The sequence below is a fragment of the Dermochelys coriacea genome, chromosome 8 (assembly GCF_009764565.3).
Source record: "Dermochelys coriacea isolate rDerCor1 chromosome 8, rDerCor1.pri.v4, whole genome shotgun sequence".
In the NCBI taxonomy this organism is placed as follows: Eukaryota; Metazoa; Chordata; order Testudines; family Dermochelyidae; genus Dermochelys; species Dermochelys coriacea.
The window spans coordinates 18079922-18097171 of NC_050075.1; the positions used below are offsets into that span (position 1 = coordinate 18079922).

Below are 17250 nucleotides of genomic sequence, written 5' to 3' on the forward strand. Positions count from 1 at the left end.
TGCTCACTTTATAGTTTAGAAATCTCACATTGGTATCTTTGCATTTTGTCAAATCTGTGAAAGCATTCTTAAAAACAAACCTGTGCTGGGTCATCATCCGAGACTGCTATAACATGAAATATATGGCAGAATGTGGGTAAAACAGAGCCGGAGACATACAGTTCTCCCACAAGGAGTTCAGCCACTAATTTAACACATTTTTTAACGAGCACCATCAGCATGGAACCATGTCCTCTGGAATGGTGGCCGAAGCATGAAAGGACATATGAATGTTTAGCATATCTGGCACATAAATACCTTGCAACGCCAGCTATAAAAATGCCATGCAAACACCTGTTCCTAGTTTCAAGTGACATTGTAAATAAGAAGCTGGCAGCAGTATCTCCCGTAAATGTAAACAAACTTGTTTGTCTTAGCGATTGGCTGAACAAGAAGTAGGACTGAGTAGACTTGTAGGCTCTAAAGCTTTATGTTGTTTTGTTTTTGAGAGCAGTTATGTAACAAAACAAAAATCTACATTTGTGAGTTACACTTTCAGGATAAAGAGATTGCACTACAGTACTTGTATGAGGAGATGAACTGAAAAATACTTTCCTTTTCTTTATCATTTTTACAGTGCAAATATTTGGAATAAAAAATTAAAATGAGCACTGTACACTTTGTATTCTGTGTTGTTACAGAAATCAATATACTTGAAAATGCAGAAAAACATCCAAAATATTTAATAAATTTCAACTGGTATTAGACTGTTTAACAGTGCGATCAATCAATTAATTTTTAATCACAATTAAGTTTTTGAGTTAATTGCGTGAGTTAACTGCGATTAATTGATAGCCCTATTCTCAGCCTTTTCAGGCTGATGACCCCCTACTGAAACTCAGAATTTTTCACAACCCCTTTACATTTACTATAAGATTGTATCAATGATAAGCCTGTATAATTTATTGGTATACGTTTCAAGAGGTTGACCTTGAAGGATGTGAGGGGATAGGGAAGCAATATTTCTTTGCTTTTGATTGTAGTACAATTGTCAATGGCTCACAACCTCCCAATTACCTTTCATGACCCCTCTGGGGATAGAGAAACACTGGTTTAGATTTTCTATGTCTGTTGCACCACAAAGGTCTAATTCTTTCACTTGATATTCAGCTAAATAATGTTCCTATCAACATTTTGGAATTAGTCTTTGCAACTAACTCAAAAATGACAATAACTGCAAACCTTGGAGGGTACAAAATGTAACTTACCTGTATATTTGGTCTATTTTCTTGACATGCACTGCAAGATTTTTAAACCATCTACCCCCAAGAATAAAAATGTTTCAATGCACTTGTGAAGACTGTAACAAATGAAAATTTGGGGATTAGATCATGGCATCAGTTTTTTAGTTTGAGCTCCCACTAATGTGTTCTGCTTTTAAAAAAAAAATCCATTGAAATAATATGGCTATTGATCGAGAATCAAAATGCCAGTCACAAATTTCCATGCACTTGTTCTAAGCAGTGAGCGATTTCAAGTTATGAAAAATAATTTTATCATTTCCTTCTAAGCAATACAAAGCATTAACATGCAAGAGAATACCTATAAATATATCAGAAAATTGCATTTTGTGTTGGTCATTACATGCTTCTCACATTTCACAAATGCTTACTATTCAATGCTCAAAGACCTAAATTATAAGAGTTCAGTTAACTAGCAAAGTGAGAAACAAAACTAGAGGCAATTCAGTCCATTGTGGCAATATCCATGGATTGGTCAGGATTCTTTCCACATAAGACATATTGGGGCCAAATTTTCAATTGATAAACGGATGTAGGCCCACTGATTTTAAAAGGAGCAATGCAAATTTAAACGAGCTGTGACTCTAGCACATGGCTTAATCCTGTAAACATGCATACACAAAACTTTGCTAACATGAGTAGTCCCATTTGACTTTGGGGTGGGGGTGGGGAGGGGAGGATACCAGAGTTCTTTTTCGTGTGTATCTGAGCAAGCCCAGTGGCGGGAACCTCCAACAGAACAGAGCATAATCTGGAAACAGGAGTTCTAATAATTTTATTTTATAAAAGAATTGCAATGTAATGAGGTGCACTATTTCAAGGTTGTACAGAGGAGTGATATCATTTGCTGTTGTAGTTAGCTGACATTTTTACTTTTCCTTTGTGTTCAAGTAGCCTTTGTATAATCACACAGCATATATACAATAGCATGATAATACACTCAATATTCACAGTGTAGTAGTTTGCATATAAAAGAATATTGTGTATCCAACAGTTAATATACATTCATACACTCAAAATATACATAAAAAAATATATAGCACCTTTCCTCACCATATGGCTAAGCTGATAATGGATCACCTGGCAGAAATAAAGTCCCTGAATCATTGTTCCACATACATGATTTTCTTTTATATGCTACACTAGCAGCTGGTTTGGCTAAAAAATGTTATACACACACACACACACACACACACACGATAGTTTAATGGCAGCATTAGCAATTAGCTATCTGAAATGTTCTGAGTGCATTAGCAAAAAGGACTGCTATTACATTAGATTAACAAATTTTCATCCTACCACGACAAAGCTCATAAACACAATATAGTTAAGACAAATGATCTACTTCATTCTGAAATACCAATTTGCCCTTCCTCACCTCCACAGACTCTCTCATTGCTGAGAGAGTCATCATTTTACCTAGGATTGTTCCTGTTAGTTTTGTGAGTTGTTTGTTTATTTTGTTCCTTAACAAAATTTGTTTAACTGTATATAAAACTCTTCCCCCTAGAGCTTTAGAGTAATCTACAAACGAACAAAAAGATTTTAAAAATAGCCAGTAAGAAAAACTGCAATAAGCAACGCTTAAAGAGAATTTCTAAATTGCCTGGAAGCATAGACTTAATCTAGAATGACAAAGTTCCAGAGAAAAAGTAAGCAAAATTATTTTGCCCCAGGTACATTGGTCTTGAGTAAGGAAAAAAATATTTAATTTTGAAAAGGTTTCACCGGATGGCAAATGCAGCACTATCCAGGAGACGAAAGTTTGCAAATATGAGGGAACATGACTTTAGGGAGTTCTTATGGCCAAGATTATCAAAACTGTGGGCCCAATCCAAAGCAAATATATTTCTTTCCCCTGACTAAAGTAGGCCTTTAGTCAGACCCTGCAGTGCATAAAATTAGGCTCCTTGGAGGGAGTGGGGGAGGGAATTGAAATCGGGGGGGAGAAGGGGGGAACAAGCCAGTTATTTAGGGACCTACTAAGGACACAATAGGACTTTGACAATCTTGGCCTATACATTTACAAAAGTATCTATGTATTTATATACCACTACCATCATAATATATCTGAGCAACTATTCTCAATCATTAATCAGTCATTGAATACATTTAGAAAAACTTTCATACTGGGACATTAGACTAAAAAGCTTACTTATTATTTGGATATATTTTTCCTAACCAGTCCTTTGGGTGGTTAAAGAAAGATTTTCTACCAGATCCCATATATTCTTCCTATTTGAATCTCCAGAAAACATTTAATGCTGCACTTCTAAAATAATTTGTTAGTTTATTCAACAAACTGATGTTATCTACACGATTATGTTCTCAGGATAAACAGTGCCAAGAGGGAAAAAAGCAGAGCTGTCATCCCCACAGATTAGCTCATCAGATGCATCACTGTAATTGATGTATACATACATACAGGATACATAAGTGTCTTTTACTACATGGTCTCTTTCTCCTATGTCGTCCAGTCGGAGTCATCCTCTAAGTTTTTGTTTGCCTACTGTATCAAAATTATTCATTCATAAACTGCAAAATTACATAGGGACAAAACCAAAATATGGCCTAGTTAAGATCAGTAGTTTCTCTGAACAATATAAGCAATGCAGAAACTCAAAATACACCATTCCAAAAATGAAAATCAGTTTACAGAGGTGTACTTACTATAGAAAACATCACCATTGTATTTCAGTTTATCAACCCACTTTCTCACTTCCAAATGCTTGTTTTTTTATGTCTACCCTTTCCTCAGCAGTATGCTCTATGTCATGCCTTTAGTGTAATGAGCAATCAGATTTCTGTCATGCTGAAATATATGAATTACAAGTTAAGGCCCAGCTTTTCAGCAATGTAGCTTTAAAAAAAAAATTAAGAGTTGTGAAGAACATATTTGTTCATTTCTGTTTCTGTCTTCACTTCATAAAGGTTAAGATCTAGGAAAGCATGTCTATAACTCTAGGCACCTGAGTAGTCCTATTGGAGAAACTGGGGCTACTCGCCACTACTCATGTTCTTGAGTACTCTGCTGGTTTGGATTTATATTACCTAGATAGGAGGATGCAATATGCCATTAGGAATCATTCATCAAACTTTTAAATATAAGAGAAACCCCTTGTTAGCAAAATTCCTTTTTGGCTCAAGCACAAGTTACAAAAGTTGTTATTGGACTCCAGTATATTGGATTATATCCTAGGGTGCCTTAAACTTTGTGACTAAAAAAGCCCCCCAAAATTCTATTCGATTTTCCAGATGACCAGAAAAGTTGCTTAACTTCTGGAAGCAGTGAGTTAAACATGCCTTGATACACTGGTTGTAGACAGTCAGTGTGATTATACTCCATGCTGCTTTAGCCTTTTTGATCAAAAACTATATCTGATAGGGTTGGAAAGGACAAATTACCTACTCCACTTGTCCTCACACTGAACAAGATTTGCCTCCACACTATTGCTACAAGAACTTTATTTAACTGACTGTTAAGCATCACTAACAACAACAGCTCTGTATCTCCCTCGTCAAATAATTCTATTGCTAGTTGATCTTGCCATTAAAAAAAGTGTACTAGGTCTACCTTCCCCCTCCGCTCCTTTCTTTCCCTCCCTATCCTCAGCTGTTCCAATAAGGTCTTAAAAGCAGAGGCTCAGCCTGTTCTGCATGGATATTAAAGATCCTCTGGCATGGTACACAGTAATGTGGATTTGCCAAAATTTCTCCTCTCCAAGGCCTCAGTAGTAAAAACAATCACACTCATGCTCAACTGAAAGCACTTAGTACCATCTGACACCCATTGACTTCAGTGGGACTCTGTGGACAGAGGTATTGTTCAGCAATACCTAAATTGTATTTTTTTTTAAAGAGGTTTTAAATAAAATTGCTCTTTCAAAATGAATCCCTCATCCATGCAAGCTCTCTTTTCCCTTAAGAATTTTACTCAGAGACCTTCTAAGCCCCTTAAACTTCTCAATTGGCTCCTATCAGGACAAAGAAAGAAAGAAAGAAGAAACGAACGAACGAACGAACGAACGAACATTTGGATGACAAATATTTTCACTTTAAAACTTGTAACTTTATAGTCATGGGACAGCCTTTTAAATTAATCCAACCACACTGGCACGGGCATGTGGGTGATGATTCCAAATGGGTGTAGTAACATGTCCCAGAACTATTGTTTCCGTGTTTCTACAGGCTCAGCAGGGAAGTTTTGCATGAGTTCACATTCAGAAGGACTAGACATTTTTTTTTTCCCAAAGGAAGCTTCAATTTGTTGTTTGTTTTCAGGGTTTGCAGACATTAGAAATACCAAATGCCTGCAGAGAAATGCAGAGTCCACACAACAGCATGGAACTGTCATGGCACATTTCTTATTAGATTCTGCATTCTGTGAATAGAATCACTGCCCCTAACAGCTAAGCTTCAAAATAAACTATTAAAATGAATAGGGGACATTCATTGATACTTCTCTTGGCAAGACTCAAGACAACTGTGCATTGGCTGACATGGTAGAAGATCTCTCCACAGCAAAAAGGGCTATTTATGTTTTTGCTGATGTTGGTTCTCGCAGCGAATGCTTAGTCTCTGGAAATTACATCGAAATCCACATGAAGACATTATTTCCACATTTACAGCTGCTTCTCCAGGATCCAAGTCTCTTTAAACAACATATCTTTCCTTAATCTTTTCCGAAAGATGTACAGACTATTGTCATCTTTTTGCCAAGCTGTGCATATTGAGTATTCTGTTTCCTCAATAAAATGGTACCAATAAAATTTGGATAACTTCCCTGGAAACTGTGACAGCAATTAAGATATATTGCTCTGATGACACTTTTCTTCCTGTAAAAAGCAAAGAAAACAGTTTTTAGAAGAATATTTATTAGGAGCTAATCAATAGCCATTTACTCTCATTCTGAAGCTACTTTTAAAGTTGGCCAAATATTGCCTCTATGGGCAATCTTTGAAGAGATTACTTTTCTGCAAACAATAATGATCTCCAGACAAAGCTAACATCTTGTTTTATTAAGTCTGACTATCACTCTCATGGTCTAGTGATAGATAAATTATGGGGGAGAAAAAGACAGTCCACAAAAGAGGTCTTAATCAACATGATATTAAGGAACGCTGCTGTATTATCAAGTCCCACAAAGCAGCAGTTCATTATTTTTTCCTGAAATCAGTACAAGTGTTGGATATTATTCAAAATGGACTATAAGTCTATGTAGAAACACGTGGCGTATATTAGTTAAGAAATGTATATATGCAAAAATTACCAACTAAAAAAAAATCTGTTTTATAAACACATTTTGTGTGTGCAAATATATATATATTGCATTTTGAATCATTAAAATTGATGACACACTTACAGTTCTTCTCAGGAAAACGGGCACCCACACTGTTCCTGCAGAAGCGTCTCCATTATTCTAATACCCTGTAAAGAATACAGACAAATCACAACCTACATATATATCACATAAAACAGACATTACAACATGCACACAGATAACTTAACTTCAGATCATCCAAACAATGGGACGATGGTCAAATCTGGAAAAAAAAACAATTTACTGCCTTATTATAAAATGGTAATAATTCCATTGTAATTTTGTCTGCAGCAATATTGGGGCAGCAGTGCATTATATAGCTTGGTGTGTGCATTTGGGGCAGTGGGGAGATGAGGAAGGGGAGTGTTTACATCATATTGTGCCCACAGCATTCTATTCTCACTGAAGGCACTTTGGCCTAGTGGCTAAAGCACTGGATTGGGACTCAGCAGATCTGGGTTCTATTCCCAGCTCTTCCACTGGATAGCTGGGTGAACTTTGCCAAGGCATTTCACTTCCCTCTGCCTCAGTTTCTCCATCTGTAAAATGGGGATAACACTTACCTTTGTTGTAAAAGGTTTTGAACTCTATGGATGAAACATGATGCATAAGAGCTGGACGTTATTTTTAATAAAGGAGCATCAGCTAAACACTGCTAGAAACTGGGGTAAACGCTACTAGTACAAATGACACTTGCCGTGTCTACACTAAAGGACTACACCAGAGCAAGACACAGGTTACTTGTCACTGACTGCTGAAGTGGGGGTTAATCCTCAGGACAGGCAATGTCTTAGGCAACATACATTTGTCTGTTCTATTTATTGATTCATTCAAATGTTTACTAAACTATAATAATCCAATGCTCTGGGAGCCCCTGAAACTTTTGGAAAGATGCTAAATAAGCAAAGAAACCCAGCTCAAGTCAAACAAGTCAGTGAAAGAACAATAAGTTAGCCTCCCCATACTCACCTCATGTCACTACTAACTGGCCATAGTCCAGTATCAGGCAAAGGACAAAAAGCAGGCCGTACAGCGCACCTATATGCTAACCAACTCGGGCTGTTACAGTGCTAAGGATGAAGAGCCGTAATGGAGTACGCCCTGCAAGACTATATATAATGTTTGCTACTACATGTTCACATCTTGTTGGTGAAATCTTGGCCCCACTGAAATTAATAGGAGTTTTGCCATTGTCTTTAATGAGGCCAGGATTTCACCCTGTGTATTCTTCTGTTCGACAAGTTGAGAAAATTCTTGCTCAGTTCAAGTCGCTGCGGTGGAAAATAAAAAGCAATACTGGTTTTAATAAAAAGTTTAAGAGCACTTCTTTACACAGCTCTACATTAAAAATCAGATGAAATTTTAGAAATGTATATAATAGCTCGCCTTCCATGACTATTCTTTCCATAGGAAGCGAGAACTGGCTAGCTTAGCCCATCAGTCTAAATTAAGCATGCCACCATTTACAGAATAGAGCACTAATTTACATAAGTGAAGACTCTGAGGTTTGCCTTGGGAATTTAAAAATGTTATTTATTGAATCAATTATGCTCACAGTGTGACAGGTGCTTTTTCTTTTCTCTTCCTCATAGCATTGCAGTCTTTCAAGCAGAATTGTTGAGGGGTGGGGAGAGAATCTATAAAATGAATAAAAAATACTAAAGGGCAGGTACAAGTCATTACTGAGTAACTTTTCAGTGGAGAATGACTAAATCAAAGACTAATCAATATATTCCTTTCAACTAAAGTTCAAACACTTAAATCTCAGTCCCCAGAGATCAAACTTAAAGGGGCTAAATTTGCACTACTTACAGCGCAATGATGCACTTGAAATGCAGAACAAAACTTTGCTTACCCATTAAGCTGTCCACCTTTATAGATACAGCTTAAAAGCTTTTCTGATTGACAAGCCATAAAATAGTTTTATTTTTTCCAAGGTAAAGATTTTTTTATTTTATTTTTACTGCAAGAATCTCTCTTTTCTTGCAAATACCTAGATAATACTGTATTAGTCTGTGTAACAGCCAAGAGCTTACAGAGTTTGGGTGAAGTGTCACACAGGACATCCGATATCAAAGAAGGTACAAAAACAAACCAAGAGGATGGTTGACAAAATAAATAAGGAAAGTCTGATGAATGGCAATCTATTCTCCAACTCTTCCATAGAAAAACCACGTTAAGGAACCTTAGCTGGTAGTTTATAACCTAGGTGAAAACTAATATTGTCTCCAAGCTACTTTGAACAGAGATCATGTCTGTAATGTACCACGTACAACTACTGAACTGTATAAATATTAAATAAAATATGATATTAAGTAACTGCTTGGAGAATTTTATCTTAAGTAGAAACCATAAATTTGATTCTGATGGGGAAAAAAAATCCAGGTCTGAATGTAAAAGTCATTTCCCCTTCCAGTACAAAGCGTCGTAATCTGGAAGTTTTTGATTCACTAGCCGCTTCTTTCAATAGTCTCCTCTATATTATTCTAAACCTATGAAAACAGCATCCTAATATCTCACGTTCTTTTTGCAACCATGACAAAAACATTTGAGAGATTAAACAAATATTTGATTATCATTTTAGATTAATTAGATCAATGGACACAACTCATTTATATTTCCATCTCATTATGTTTTTTGGTTGTTCTTGGCATCAAAAATTAATCTAAACAAATATTCCAAGAATGGGCAATAATACAAACATTGCAGGACTTTAGAGACATTGGATAAGACTCGAATCAATGCACACTGGTATGCACGGTCATTTTATAAAATGGCCTTAAAACTGTTTTACTTAATACGCAAAAGGCAGATTGTATACGAATACTTCTACAGATGATCAGCAGTGAACCTACAAACCAATTAGATAATTTTTTTTAAACAAGTAAGATAAAAATATATGACTTGTTGTTCATCAATTCCCCTTCAAGCTAGTAAGCATCTTCCAACGGCTATGTCTACACAATATTTAATAAACTGGAGACAAGAATTCTAATATGGGAGAGGCCTTTTGTCTGACAAAGTGCCAGAATGACATGTTTTGATACCTAGAATTCCTGGAGCATATCTGTCCAGATTTTTGAATTATTCCTATAGACAATCTTATTGGCTACTACATAAATGCACACTAGCCACAGATTTTTTTTTTCCCCCCTGGAGAGGAATCTTCAGGGAAAAAAATTATTTACACTCTACTTTCTACATTGACTGTAATGTAGCAACTCCTCTCTTCATAATCTAGTGAACAGTGATGTATCGACTTGAGATTTCAGCCCCAACTCTCCATTGCTCCAGTCCTGCACTTGGTGCTTTAAGCCACCTTTGCACTCCCTGAGTCTCAAAACTGCTGTAACTTGCACTCTGGTTGCTCAGGGAAAAGCTGAGAATAGAAGGATAGTAACTCCAATGACTTGCCCTCTCCCTTCCCCAGCATGCACCCTATGCCATCTGGTCAGTTCTATGCTAGCAAGGGAACCCCCTATACATTTCCACCTGGTTTGGGGCTCCTTTACACTGTCAGAGTACCATAAAGGAGCCTTAGGACAACAAGAAAAAACGAGGCCCCCCCAACATCTCTCTATTTTCTCAACTTTCCCGTTAAAGGCTAGTTTTCAAGCTCCAACTCCTAACTTCTACAAAACAAAAGGAATAATTCTGACACTTCACAGTTTATTTCCCCATCACAGGGTATAATTTTTGGTCAATGTTTGAGTTAAATCGAAGAAGAAATTCTAGAGATATGAGTCAAAGATTTCACAGTCAATTTTTTTAAAACAAAGTTTCACAGTTATTGAGATCATATCTTAGTAATGAAATATACTGAAAAAAAAATTCAAAATCATCTTCTCTAGTGCTCCATGAATAGAGAAGAGCCTTCTACTCTATTACAATAGGAAATTCAGAGATATTGAAACTGATTGTGTGGGAAAACAGACACCTGACTGTTGTCAATTCATAACTATAAATATTAAGACAGCATTTTCACCTGCTTCATCTGAAGCCTATGCTCTCTCTCAATGCTTTCCCCTCCAGTCCTTCAATTACACTTCCTACCACCCCACCATAATAACCTCTCTCATTTTAATAACTAAAAATGTAGGATTTAAATGTGGACTAGTGGCAGGGATGGGTATGTTCTCTGTAAACTCTTCAAAATCCTGACCGTATTATACTTCTATTTATTACAAGCACTATAAATATCAGCTATAATGAGGAAGCGTCTCTTTTTTGGCTACATGATATAAATTTGGTACAGATACAAATCTGCATCTCAAGAAGATTTATTAGGTCTTAATGAATTATTTCATAATTTCTTCTCCAGTGCAGAAAAAGACAATTCATTAGGGGTAAAATGACTCTCCTTATTAATGGTCTCAAGATTCTGTCTTTAGGATTAATTGAATTACTACTGGCACAATTCTGAACAGCAGATATTTCTATATGAATTAATCTTCACCTAGTGCTGGCTTTGGGACTAAGTAAACTCAAAGCTATAGGAATCTTTAGAACGCAAGCGTGGTCATTTATTAAGTATATTACTTTAACACTTTAAAAGATTATCTTTCTATTGCTGAAAGTGAGCATATTTTAGCCGAGCATAATTGGATCTGCCTCATTCCCAGCTCTTTCTAACAGAAATCCCCATCCAAGGGTTTTAAAGAAAACCAATGCACTAGGAGAGACTGCTTTATCAAGAAGAGCATAGAAGCAAAAGGTCTGCAAAATGTGTAAGTCAATTTTGTTTAATTTGGGTTTTTCTTATCCACAGATCTCCAGCCATAGCCAAAATTCTCAAAGAGATTCCAGTGCAGCATTGTACAGTTATTGTGGTTTGGACTTTATTTTGTGCACTGACCCCAAGCTGTGACATACTAGTAAGGTGCTTAAAGTTTAACCCATTACAAAATAAAGATTTATAAAAGGTGTAAAAAGAGACAGTAGTTACTTAAAAAGAATAAGGCTTTTTAGGGTAGCAAAAGTAGCCCAAGGGGGGGAAAAATGAAAATCACCGTTTGAATATTACTCAGAGTAATACCTGGATTCATATTTTCAAAATCAGCCTCTCATTTTTTAATCAGGTTCCCGAACCACCTCAGCTGGCTCCTCTCAATTCAGAGGAGTAGCAGCTGTACCCCGAGGCTCTTCCAAATAGCCAAGCCCCTCACCCTGTCTCAGAGAGTAAGCCCAGCCACCCTGCAAAGAAACCTCACTTCCGCTGCTTGTACCGCAATCTTGTCCTTTCAGTCATTACTCAAAATTCACAACCATACATGAGGATGGGGATGTAGAGTGACCTATAAACAGAGAACTTTGTCCAAGAACTCAGCTTCTGCTTCACCACCATGGATCAGTACAGTGCCCACATCACTGCCACCGCCACACTCCCACTTACCCTCACTCGTGAACAAGACCCCTAGATAGTTGAACTCTTCCACTAAGAGTAGCTGGTCCCCTGACCTGGAAGGAACAGTCCACTCTCTTCTGGGAGAGGACCATGACCTCCGATTTGGAGGTGCTGATTCTCATCCCTGCCACTTCACACTTAGCAGCAAAAACATTCAAGTGCACGTTGGAGATCACAATCTGAGGACACAAGGACATCATCATCTGAAAACAACAGAGATTCCACCTCCGTGTTCCCATACTGGATACTCTCCACAGCTCGGCTGCGCCTTGATATCGTGTCCAGGAAAATCATGAACAGGAGTGGGGACAAGATACACCCTTGGTGGAGTCCAATGCCCACCCTGAACGAACTCGACTTAATGCCAAGCATACGAACACAGCTCTCACTCTGAGAACAGAGAGACTGATAGCATGCAAAAAAAACACTTCTGAAAATCCTACACCCAAGAAGTCTATCATTTGTATCTGTTCCTAATTAGAAGAAGTCAACTTTGACAAATGCGGATCCTTCAAGTGCATTTAAAAAGTGAAATTACTCCTGGTAAAGAAAAAAAAAATGCTGTAAATCAATGTTCCCTCTAATTTTTGACAGGCCGTGTGAGCAAAAAATTTCTTCTGTGCAAATTATTGTGCTTGTGTGCAAATTTTTGTGTGCGCTATGTTTCACCGTGTGCGTGGCGTTTAGGATCTGTGTGCGCGTGCAAACGCACACAGCTTAGAGGGAACAGTGCTGTAAATTTAGGTCAGTTACATTTTTTGCGTTATGTAAGATTTATATCCCAATATGAAAATGCAGCACCACTGGTCACCCACCCACACTTATGTACATCATAAAAGCAACATACCTGTCAAAACACTTAATATGTGTATTTTTTAGTAAAAAGGCTTAATTAAGCATCCCTTTCCTTTCTAGCAGATGAAAAATTGTATATGGAGCCAGTTGTACACTAACATATTCTCCTCCTCCTCCTCAAAACCCCCACTCCCAACGAATGTAAGAATTCTACATCCTTCAATTTCATGGTGAATAATTTGCATGAGATTTTGTTTGTAAACCCAGATCTTCAATATGACATGCCTTCCTCAAATTAATGATGTTGGAACATTATTTCCTTTGGGATACACTTCTGGATACCAGAGTGGCTTTTATTTCCTTTCATAATTCTTACCAAAAAGACAGGATTATTGATGCATATAAAATCGCTACAAGAAAATTGACTGTTGCTATTGTAAATATATCAAGCTGCCTGAACCAGCCAACATTACTCGGGGAGGAAAGTGCAGCCATACATGCATGTTCATTAAGTACTGCAAGATGATTGGATGCAAAAGTGCTATAAAATGATAAGCTATTATTAATATTATTATTATTATAGTATATTAAATAGTACAATGAAATGTTAGCAGGAAAAAAGTTTCAACAGCTAAAGGAAATGAGAATAATGAATTTAACAAAATTGATCTGGCAGTGCCCCATAATGCTTTAAAAATACGTTTGGAAAATTACTATTACATATTCAAACTGTATCCCATTTCTTGTTCTGTTTATTATTTACAATAAAAGGAAAAGACCAAAAATGGGTGATGGGTGAAGAAGCCAAGTTTAAACTCCTTATGATTTTAAAACCCAAACTAGATTATTAGGGATAGGCAGAATTTGACAGATTTAAAATGTAATTTTAGGAACAAATCTAAATAATAAATTAAACCTACCTTCTTGACTCCTTGATTTAGAAAGGTTTGAGCAAAAGCTTCCAATACACAGTTGAGCAACCCTGCTCCGGTAATGGATATCCTGCCTTTCTGGATGAACTCGGTCCTATAAAACAGGAATGTAACAATTGTATTCCTCTCTTTAAATGCATGGACAGTAATTCTATGATGAACTATAATTTTAGAAACAGACAAAAAAAATCAAAATTCACTGCTTAGATTCAGACAAGTGAATCAGAGAGGGTACTATTGTGGGCAGGGAAGAACAGTGTTTTTATCCATCATCAGGGGGAGACATTCATATTGTTATTCCTCAAAATGATTTTGTTATTGTTGTAAAATTAATGGTGGTGAAAGGTGTAGTGGGAATGGTGGGTGAAGCCCACCACAATGAAAGACTCACACCCCTCTTCTTGGTGAGGTTGGGCCATACTGACAGCTTTGAACACTAAAGGTCCTTTGCAAAACAAACAAGCAGCAGCGAAACAAGCTTAACTTCCACACTGGCAAGCCAGAAAGCCTCAATCATAACCTGGATATTTCTCTTTTAAATGTCAGAGTAGTTCATCTCTATGACCTTGCTGAGGCTGCCAACCAGGTAGCCAACTGTGGTGATGTGACCTCGTTCAGTTTCTCCAGGCCTCAGTTCCTTATCTGTAAACTGAGCTGAACCAAGCTCATCTGCTTTTGTCTTTCAGATTGATGCAATTTAATACAACAATGTAATGGAGTCAAAGATAGATAATTTTGGAGTGCATAGGTGCTGGAATTAGAGGAGCTATGGGTCCTGCCACACCCTCTGGCTTGAAGTGGTTTCCATCATATTTAAGGTTTACAGTTTGGTTCAACAGTTCTCAGCACCCCCCACTATGCAAATTGTTCCAGCTTGAGTGGTAGGAAAATTGTCCTCAGAAACAGGAATGTGGCCACAAGAGATAATAAAGCCACCATGAAGACCCAGCCCCATCCAGTCAAGATTTATTTATTTATATTTCTTTTTCATGGCTCTGGGAGGTTAAAAAAAAAAGGTCATGAAAAATATTGATCACTGATTGATTCTTGTAGCACACAGCTGGCAATGCCACATCATTACAACAACACAGTCACAGGGAGAAGTGTATTAATGAGATCCAGCTACTAAATTATTGACTCGTTAAGTACTGCAAATTTGGCCTAATTGTTTTCGTGATGGGAGTTTAATTAAAGTGTCTTTAGTACAAAAAGCCTAGCAATATTCTTATTCAGACAGTGTCAAGGAATGCTCTCACAGCTTGCTTGGGCTTTCAAAACTAAAATTAAAAGTTATATCAAGTGTGAGGTCCTCTAGCGAGGAAGCTTTTGTTATGTAAGAATTTATGAAGTGTCTACACATGGAGCAATGAGTACATTTGAAATGAGTTTAGGGCCCTTCATTTTCAGTTTTTATTTAATTTAATTTTTCCCAGTGTTTATTACCACCACCACAACAAAAACAGATGAAAATGAGTGCTAAAAACTATTAATAATTTTTCTGAGTAAATATCGGGGTTTATTGGGGTGGATGAAAAACGGGGGAGGGAGGAGGAAAGTATTCAGTAGATTAATGATTTGAATTCTGATCATCAGTGTGGTTTGCTGCATAACTAAAACAGAACACAAAACACAATGCCACCTCTGAAGAAAATAAACACTCTCTCTAATCCCGAAATAAAACTTTTCATTTGAACAAACAGTTTACTATTGTAGACTTAGAACTAGTAGCCTATAAATATTTACATTTAATAATTGGGCCACACCATTTGCAACACTACACTCAGCTTCATTCTTTTCTTTTTCTTTTTTTTTTTACGCTTTTGACTACTTCCTTGTGTTCTGAAACATTCTGATACAGACTTTCATTTTCTTCCCATTTTAGTGTGTCAAATCTTTAAACCGTTATCTGCTAACGGCTTGAAATGTGTATATTGTGGGCATGAGATTCATCAGTACGTTCAGATGCGCACACACTTCAGAGCTTGCATACGTGCCTGTCTGCTTATTGTGTGTATCTTCTAACCTAGACTAATACATAGCCTTACTTGAACAGGTAGCTTTGAATATACACACAGACTAATGTATTATCGTAACACAACACATTGCATGATGTATGTATTTTTCCTAATAAAACAAGTGTGTGTGTGTGCGCGTGTGTGTGTGTGTATATATATATATATATATATATATATATATATATATAAATAAAAATAAAATGACAAAAAGTAGGGTGAAAAAAAATCAGAAAAAAAATGAATAATACATTTTGTAAAAACCCATGAATTTTTTTGGTAAAAATTGTGTTCAGTTTAAACCAAAGGGGCTTGCAAGTATGCACATCTTAATGGAACAAGTGTAGCTCTCCAGCCCTTTCTGGGTCATATAATCCCAGTAAAGGTCATTTGAGAGGATTTGGATACTCTTCTTGAGAGCCAAATAGCAAACAAAGGTTGTTTTGTGGCGTTCCACCCCCATTTCCTCTTTCAAAAATCCTTCCACATTCTGGAAACTGGCAGAGCTCTTAAAAGCAGAGATAGAAGGTCAGAGTGTTTGTGCTGTCTTGAATTTCCAGTATTTATGGACCTGGATAAATTCCTTCCACAGAATGTAGACTAGGGGAATGGCTCTGTAAAAATCTAGCAGTTCAATCCAGCACTTCTATAAACTGTAATTTCAAACACAAGCAGCCCCATATCTGTAAGAACAAGGACACTTTTCAGATAGTCTGTCATAAACAGATGCCAAAGTATTTTAAAATTCACGGTGGGTGGGGGCCGAGAGGTGGAAGAGAAATTAAAGTTGTGAAGTCTGAACCTTGCAAAATTTACCAAACAAGCGGTGTCCTTGATTGATTAGATGGAATACAAAAACATTTCAAAACCTTACAACACTTTGTTTTAGGAACATATGAAAAACCACAGTGTAACAAGCCAGTAGACCATCTCCTGTCTTCTCTCTGGCAGTAGCTTATATTAGGTGCTTTCAAGTATTGGGCAGGAGGACTTGCACCCAGCCAATTCTGTAATACTGTAACACTGGAGAAATTTCTTTCCGAGTCCAGGTGCTTACCAACTTGTCACCTGAAGCACAAGGATTAATAGTCCTTATAATTTTTGTCCTGGTTGTGCTGCATATTTCATAGATTCCAAGGCAGAAAGGACCATTCTGATCATCTAGTCTGACCTCCTGCATAGCACAGGCCCAAGACCTTCCCCAAAATAATTCAAGACCAAATCTTTTTAGAAAAACCATCCAATCTTGATCTAAAAATTGCCAGTGATGGAGACCCCACCATGACCCTTGGTAAATTATTCCAAAAGTTAATTACTCTCAAAGTTATAAATTTACACCTTATTTCCAGTCTGAATTTGTCAAGATTCAATTTCCAACTGTTCGACTGTTTTATACCTTTCTCTGCTACATTGAAGGGCTCATTATCAAATATTTGTTCTCCATGTTGGTACTTATAGATTGTAGATAAGTCACCCCTTATCCTTCTCTTTGTTAAGCTAAATACAT

At 36.9% G+C, this 17250-nt stretch overlaps 1 protein-coding gene across 14 annotated transcripts in view; it reads right to left on the bottom strand.

Annotated features, from left to right (window-relative positions):
* Nucleotides 1-2038: 2038 nt before the first annotated feature.
* PRELID2 (PRELI domain containing 2) overlaps nt 2039-17250 on the bottom strand; it is a 42903-nt gene continuing 27691 nt past the window's right edge. Inside the window, exons 5-9 of one of the 14 annotated variants that reach the window (XR_006283092.1) lie at nt 13720-13825; nt 11993-12207; nt 6788-6823; nt 6643-6707; nt 2039-6115 (exon numbers count right to left, since the gene is read on the bottom strand). Coding sequence is in view for 4 of the 14 variants with exons in the window: in XM_043520109.1 (XP_043376044.1) it covers nt 11995-12207; nt 13720-13825 (319 nt within the window). In the remaining 10 variants the exon portion in view is untranslated. Of the gene's footprint in view, nt 6116-6641; nt 7872-8155; nt 8238-11894; nt 12282-13719; nt 13826-17250 lie in introns of those variants that run through there. The other 13 variants (XR_006283098.1, XR_006283095.1, XR_006283094.1 and 10 more) reach the window with 13 other exon arrangements.